General features: G+C 39.3%; 1 protein-coding gene across 2 annotated transcripts in view; it reads left to right on the forward strand.

Moving 5' to 3' along the window:
- The window catches only part of PGAP1 (post-GPI attachment to proteins 1), a 51,766-nt gene extending 43,621 nt beyond the window's left edge, over window positions 1-8,145 (forward strand). For both annotated transcript variants that reach the window (XM_019554483.1, XM_019554484.1), the window contains 5 exons: window positions 1,904-2,039; window positions 2,912-2,962; window positions 4,017-4,240; window positions 5,252-5,356; window positions 6,790-8,145. In XM_019554483.1, coding sequence (XP_019410028.1) covers window positions 1,904-2,039; window positions 2,912-2,962; window positions 4,017-4,240; window positions 5,252-5,356; window positions 6,790-6,928 — 655 coding nt within the window. In that variant the 3' untranslated portion in view covers window positions 6,929-8,145. The remainder of the gene's footprint in view (window positions 1-1,903; window positions 2,040-2,911; window positions 2,963-4,016; window positions 4,241-5,251; window positions 5,357-6,789) is intronic.
- Window positions 8,146-8,216: the final 71 nt, after the last annotated feature.

An 8,216-nucleotide genomic window follows, 5' to 3' on the forward strand; every position in this document is an offset into this window, starting at 1 on the left:
TCCTCCCTTTCTTGAAGATCGGCACCACATTGGCCTTCTTCCAGTCTTCGGGCACTACACCAGAGCGCCAGGAGTTTTCAAAGATCCATATGATCTCTCAAAATCATTTCTGACCTTTAGGGTATGTCTAAATAAACTGGCTTTGTATCTCCACTTTGTACTGTCCTATATATCATAGACATACTCTTTGTTATATCAGTTTCAAAGAATCAGAATATCTGTTCCTGTCCTTCCTGATATGACCAGGAAACATCTGTGCTGGAAGAATGTTTCTCATAAAATGAATCTTTTTGGGACTCTGGATTCTATGTTGGATGTGTAATAGCAGATACTGCCTTTCTATGATAACCACAAAGATTTAATGACTGATGAAAACAATTATATAAAGTTTGATATACACTAAAGCAAAGTAAAAAAACAAATAGACAAACAAGTAGTACCATATTTACTTGAATAGAAGAAGACCCCTCCCAATAATGGATTCTATATATGAAAAGTTTATAATTTTTTAAAATATTTTCCAAGTATAAAGTCTAATTATTGGAGGCTTGCTTTGACTTTGTCCCCCTCCTGCTGCTACAGCAGGGAAAATAAATGTGGAGGGTGGAGGGGGGGTCAGGTAGCCCCTTGCTCTCTGTTTTTCCCCCAACTTTTTCCCCTAGCAGCTTCTTCCCCCTCTTCTGTCAGAACCTGCTCTTCCCTGAGCACATGGAAGTAAGCAAATTTGAAGGCAATAACCATGAAATTAAACATAGTACTTTGCATATAGTATCTATGCACTTGGTTTATCCATCACTTAGAATTCATGCATGTTCCCTTCTTTTGTTAAACTTGCATGTTTTAGCACAGGTGCTCCATTAACACATTTTTAAGCAGGACTTTGGCACCTACTTATATGTAGTATAAAGAATGCATTATATTAGTCAAAAGTGAAAGGCTCGTGATTTATTTACCACAGTTCATTGGGCTTGGCTCCACTCGAGTGAACAGAGTCAAAGTGACGCCACAGCTCGGCACTACTCAGTATGTGCATGTACTCCAAATACCCCCCACAAAGTATCCCTGTGCTAATTAGCCCCCACTTGTGACTGAAAGTGGGTGTTCTTATCACAAGTCCTGGGGTGCTCCAAAAATTCCTATGTAGGTGAAGAACAGGGCAACCTGATATGGCTTCACCCTGTGGAGAGCAGGGCCACTCTAATCATATGTGCCAGGCTGAGAGAGGAGGCAACAGAGGGTTCTGGGTGAGCTGTATGCAATGGTGTGGCTCACTGTGACTTGTAAAAGAGTCACCAGTGAAGGGGGCTACACTTAATTGCCACTACCATATATATGTTATTCAGATGGGCTACATGAACCTATTCTGGTGGTAGTTTCCCGTCAGCTTGTTTTGCCCAACGTGGGCATTGTGTTTTATAGTCATGCTCAGCATTGGCTGAATTCAATCAACTTTGTAGTTGGTTTCCATTACTGAGCACATGCTGCTTTTGGCTGCTAATGACAGACAGTGTATTTAGTGAGATTTCCTTGTATGTGATTTTTTTTTCCATACTAACTAGGAGAAAAAGCCTTGTCTTGTATTTGAGTAAACATGGTTACTTATTATCAATTATGGCATTAAAAGATTATCTATTTAATTTGTCTGACATTCTTGAACAGATGGAGGTATGAGATAAGGGGGGAAAACTGACTGCTAAAGAGCAGCTCAGTCTAGCAGTTTGCCTGTGTGACATGACTGATTAATATTATTCTAAATTTAATTATTAATTTCTAGTAATGTAAAGAAAAACCACAGCCTAATTTACTACATAATTTTATTTATTTATTTTTTTAAACCATTCATAAACTAGAATCTGATTTTTCTTTCTGTTGCAGTAGACTAACAGTAATTTTGTCATTCTAGACCCTCTGGGCTTCCTAAAGACAGCAGGTTGGTCACACCCAAAAGATCATGTGTGACCATTCTTCTGGTTTTCATTAGCTGGACCACCTGTGGGGCATTTGCTATATTAATTATTTATCTTCACTACTTGTTCAAGGTATTCAAACAATAAAGATTTGATCCAGTATCAGTTTTAAAGTATTTAGGGAGACTATAGACAAATTTGCTTTTTCTGGGATTTTAAAGATATTTGAATTAAATAACTTTATTTTGTAAAATCCCAACTTAACTGATGTACTTTACAAACCAATGCTTTTTACTTTTATTTATCTGATAATATTTCTTAAATGAGTTATACACTTTGGCCTCATACCATTGTCATTTGCACAGCTATCTAATATGGCGAGTCATGTAATTCTAAATATTTCAAGCTTTGAATAACCTTCATTATAAAGTCCAAGGGCCTCTTAAACCCCCTCATTGGAATTTTAATAGGAAAGAGGATCTTAATGTGGAAATTCTGTAAAAATCCCAACATAGAATTTTCCCCAAATTTTTCATGGGTGAAGAAGAGGGGACAATGCACACACCCACATAGTGGATTGAGTGGCTGAGAAGTCTCCAAACTCTGTGGATTCCCTGTGGCCCAAAAGAGGTCAGTGCGATCTGCATGAAGGCTCTGTGTGTCCAGGAGTCCCCAGAGTGGGAAGCAGACAGGAAGCCCCATCACATGTACACCTTCCAGAGAACCTCTGGAAATGGAGGCATCTTTTGAATATGTTTTTAAGGGATTCGTAGGAAAGAGGGAGGGGAATTAAATAAACAAAACTTAGGTAAACAAGAGGCCAGGAATATACAAAATTTTGGGAGCTTTCCTTAAGGGAGTGCCCGGGGACATTGTTGGTGTTACAGGCCTTAGTGGAACTATGCTCCCAGGAAATAAAAAATGGGGGGTGGGGGGCCAAAGACTACATTATAGGTTTATTGTGTAGAACAAATATAAAAGTAAATGTGTCTGTCTTTTCATAGGTTGTTAAACTACATGTGAATGTAAGAGCAGAGCAAAAAGTTCTTAATGCGGTAAGTCCATTTGGCAGTTGTCCTACTTTGGCAATTTTAAACTCCATGGAAATAAGCCTAGAAGGAGATGAACAGTCTAGAACAAGGTTTAGAATCCCATTTTCTGTTGCAGGCTGTTGCTTGTTACCCAGCCCCTACTGCAAATCCTACCTGCCCCTCCCAAACACTGTGGAGGGAATACAGAACAAGGCAGACCGTAGAACCCTGGGGAAGCTTCCTCTGCTGCTCTGACAGGCATGCTGCTGATTCCCTGAGCTGTTGTGGACTGGATTCAGTCTTCATGGGCTGGATCTGGCCTGCAGGCTGTGTAGGTTGCTGACCCCTGGTCTAGAGCTCTCAGCTTTGTTGGTGACTGGTCTGGTTTGTTAGTGTAAAAGAGGAAAGAGTAGAGACCCTTGAGCAATCTGTTTCATTATTGTCTGTATTAATACTATTGTAGTCCTGAGATCACTAAGGTAATACCTTTGGGTTTTTATATTGTTGATAAGAATATGAATCTCAGGCTCTATTAAGCACTTAGAAAATATCAGAATAATTTTTCTTTTGTATCATTATGTAATCAATGATAAACACCCTTTGCTACTTGGGAAATATCTTGCTAAATTTCCTTTTCTCTCATTTTTGAACCTTTGTTTCGCTCCTGCACGTCCCCTATTCCAGCTTGCATGGTCTTCTCCTTTTTTCATGTATTACTGTCTTTCACCCACTTTCTTTTCTGTCCCCTGTATTCTGGTTTTTCTAGGAATTCCATTTCTTCTCTCCCCTTCTGCTCCCCACTTTTAGGTCATTTCTGAATCCTTTGCATCCTTCCTCCCTGGACTCGTATAGCCACTCTCTTAAAAAGAGGCTCAGTAGTTAGATTAGGTTCAGTTTCTTGAGCTTCTGTCTTTGTGGCTTATTAGAGAGCCACCATTCTGGGGTCTCTAAATTTTGGGCTGGTTCTGAATAAATTGCAGTTTTTTATTTTCTGGAATAAAAAATGGCACACTGCTGTTACACTAAGATTTGTATTAGTCCCATCTTCCTTCTCCTAACAATTCATGGTTTTTTGCAGGCTCCAAAGCACTCAAAAGAAACTTCAAATAATGCTAATAAAGAATTGATAAAGAACTGCTGTTCAGTAGATCGAAGTGGAGAAGCAGCAAAGTCACTCGCCACTAGTGCAGTTGCTGATGAAGTCGTAAACGGTTTTAATATGCATGTTACAGTAATCATTTTACTCACATGGATCATGCTGCTCAGTTTTCCATCTTTAATTTATTGGATAAAAAATCTCAGGTAACATTTTAAATTGCCTACAAAAAATAATCAGTATTATAGACTGCTTAGTACCTAACTCCCAAATGACTACTGTTTCAAATTTGCAAAGGTTCCTTGAGTATTAATGATTTGGTCTATGACAGAACCTAAAGGCTCTAAATGAATAACTTTATAGTACTAGGTATCCAATCACCAGGGACAACGAGGAGTGGAGCCATGGGCAAAGGCTCCAGTGCCTTTCAGAGACCACGGTCACCTGAGACTGGAGAAGATAATAGGGGCAGTTTCCCCTTCCCCTCCCCACCCCGTAGACCAGGAAGGAAGAGGAGGAACAGCTGCTTCCTGCTGGCTCCTCAAACACTGGAGTCCCTGATGTCAGAAGCAGGCAGGAGGCTTTTTTTAACTGTTCCCTGTGCTTGGCTTCTGGGCACTGGGAGTCAAGCACCCAGAGCAGCACTGACCCCTGCCTACTTTTCACTCCAGAGACCCCAGAGCGGGAAGAAGGCAGAAGCCTTTGATAGTGCCCCGTCTGCTTGGCTCCCAGGCACTAGGAGTCGATCAGAGAGAGCAGTGCCTTGAGGCCTCTGTCTGCTTCGTACATCAGAGTCTCCATGAATTTCAGTGTGAGAAGCAGACAGCAGGCCTTTGCCACACAAGTCCAGTTCCCCTGGGAACAGGAGACCTGGGGTAGGTCATACTTTCCCCAGATTAGGATCAGCCTAGTCTTGGGAAGGCTCAAGGAGCAGGGCAAAAAGAGAATTTTGCAAACTGAATGCTTGTTCTTTTCCAACTCGTGGGTTCATATCTAGCTGTGGAAAATTTCCATCACTAGAAATTAATGTTTGTTTGTGGCCCTAGCCTATTGTTGCTTATGTGGAGGATAATCCTACATGGGTTTTTTAATTCACATGTGATTAACTGTTTGTATGTTGCCACATTGTCCTTTTGACTGTTTTAACTTTTACATGATAGAGTGGTTAAAGAGAGTGAAAGTAATGTTACCGTTTGCTCCATTCACTTCTTTTGCAGGTACAATATTAGACTTGATCCTGATCCTTGTAGACCTATGGCTATTATCCTTGTACCCACTTTGGGAATTCTCATGAATTCAAGTACTACTAAAGTAAAATCAAGGTACTGTAGCTTTATTTCCAATTTTTGTGTAGGCTCTCCATCTGATATCAAGCTTCTGTATTTTTCTTTGCTTTTAATTACTCTTCCACTTCCATTTAAATTTTGTTTGCAATGTGTAAAAGTTTGTTCAGCTCTCATTAATATTCATTGTACCTTTATAGTTAAACCTTGAAATGAGTGGATACCTTTTAAAAATTCACACAAGTCTGCTGCATCTCATTAAATCTAACAGATAACTTGTGTTTGCCAGGCAGGATATCAGTAGCTTTGAATTGACACCTAAGTAGTCTGTCAGATCAAGATCTTATCTCTTAGCCTTCCCATCACGATTCATTTATTCTTAACAGTTCTTTGGGAATGTTATGAATTGTCCTCATGGGAAAACTTTAAAAATAGTATGAATTCATATCTCCTTACTTGTTTATACTGCTCTGACTGTTTTGGACACACTTTCCAATGTAAGGGTACCTTTTTTATAGTGTTACTTATGCCAAATTTTGGAAGCTATTTAAACTAAACTGAAAAAAGCTGCTCAGAGTCAGTGTCCTCACATTCCAAAATTGCAATGTTCTGGCTGGAAAAAATGTCTGTGTAGACAAAAATTAGTAAAAAAGGTTCATGAAAAACTTAGTATTCATGAATAATAAATGGTGTTCAAACTGAAATAAGCTTGCTTTTGTTGAACAAAATAGGATAGGAAATATTCAGCTTGACCTTTGCACCTCGTGAATAGTTTCAGTTGAGAGCACAATGGCATTTTTATATGTGCTACTGATGCAAGCTGCGCTAATTAAAAGTACTTGAGACTGCATTGGAAGCAAGTGTATCAGTGGCAAAGCATGTGTCAGCACTGAAAAATGGCAGTGGTGCACTTTGAACTAAAGCACATCGAACGTGTTTTAATTCAAAGCTTTCCACCATTTTCTCAGAGCTGATGCACACTGACTCGCGGCTGCCAGCCAGCCCATGTCAACTTACGTGTTTGAGCAGACTCCCCACATGTGTAGGGGTGCCAGTAGAGCAGGTGCAGGGCAATGAGTTTTGTGAAGAAACATTAGAGTTTCCTGGCCCATTTGTGCCTTGGCTTCCAACGCGAAAGCTTCCAACTAGTGCCACTTATGTCAGGTGGTGTGAAACATTAAAGGTGGGTGTGAAACTATTACAGAACATCTATTTTCCCAACTATTAAAATCATACACATGTGAAAGTGGCTTTAAAGTAATTGCAAAAACAGATTTTACAAAATGAAAGTTAAAAAGATATTTTCTTGTTTTTGTGTCCCTTCAAGCTGTTGTTTTCACTGAAAGATCCAAAATCTTGGAATCTTTATGTTAGTCTCTAAAAAAAAGTGCAACGGTGTATTTGCAGATGTTTCTCCTGCTGTATGACTAGGTTATAACAAGCATCAAACTGTTGGTCTCTTTTTATCACAGTAAACTGTTGAAGATTGCTGCGCAATTTCCACTTCCTTTGTCTGTTGCTGTGGTGGCCTTCGGACCAATGCACTTATACAGAGTACCATACTTTGTTATTTTTTCTCTCCTTCTACATGTTTTATGTTGCCTTGTATAATTTTCAGTTTACCAAATGAAATAAGGAAAAAAGGCCAGAAGTTGAGATTTGGAAATGGTGGAAGTTGAAATCTCTAATCAACATAATTGAGAGAAAAAGACAGAAATATGAATGCTTTTTGCAAGCTTGAAGTTTTGTGAAATCAGTTAGAAAGCTTGTTGTTGTGGTCTACTAAACAGGAAAATTGATGAAAGAATTACAATGTATCTGTGCACATAAATTTCTTTTTAGTAGAGAAACACTTTTAAATGTTCTAGGTTTCAGTAGACACAATACTCATTATTCACATTGCAGAAATTTTGATATTTAATTTCACTTGATTTCATGTTGAAACATGTTTTTTCTCAGAATGCCCTATAACATATATGCATTGGATTTGCATTTTTTTTTGAGTTGCAAAATGTGAGTAAAATTCACAAACAAATTTCAAGTGCACTGTGAGTATCACAAAAAACAACATTGCCAAGAATACATTTACGCATTTTATGCCACATTAACAAGCTACACAATTTACCTTTTCTTGTCTGTAAGAACAGAATATATTGCTTCTACAGACCTGTTTCTAACAAATCAAATGTTCTATCTATGTTTATTGCACATTTGTGAGATCGCTGAAAGTAGTGGTGGACTATAAACTTCACCCTTTGTGTGAGTGGTAAATTACATAGCTTTCTATTCAGGAAGGATACCAGCAGATTCATGAACATTTCTCTCCAATGTTGTTATGAAACATTACCAATCTCCTCCAGAAATGGTCCAATTCTGAAGTTCTCTGAAGATTTAGCTACACAGGAAAGTTGGTGGGCAGTAAGGCAGCATGTAAATGTACAAGACCCTAGCAATTCAGTATTAATGTCCTGTGTGGACAGGGTCACTTCCATTACTTTGAGTGGAGGAATCTACCTCATACTTTGTACACTAAAGGCCAGATCCTGTTTCACTTATTAGGTGTGTAAGGAGACCTTGGCCTCCAAGCAGTGTCCTACTCTTCTGGAGTCCCTGAAAAAAAGTTAATATGCTTACTTTTTAAACATACCATCATCTTAGCCTTAAGCTTAAGGCCCCTGCCACACATTACATATATTACACAATTGACTGGTTAATTGTGCAGTAACTATAGACCGACAAACTGTGCAAAGTAATCATCATGCCACTAACCAATTCCCTGTCAAAAATGGTTGGGGGGAAGCAGGTGGGGATGGAGCACCCCCCACCCAATCCAGGCCAGCTCCCCCTTCTCTCCTGCTGTTTGGGGTCTGAGCCCGCTCCCCCCCCCAACCCACTCCCC

This window comes from Crocodylus porosus, unplaced genomic scaffold, assembly GCF_001723895.1.
Source record: "Crocodylus porosus isolate Cpor-Errol unplaced genomic scaffold, CroPor_comp1, whole genome shotgun sequence".
NCBI lineage: Eukaryota > Metazoa > Chordata > Crocodylia > Crocodylidae > Crocodylus > Crocodylus porosus.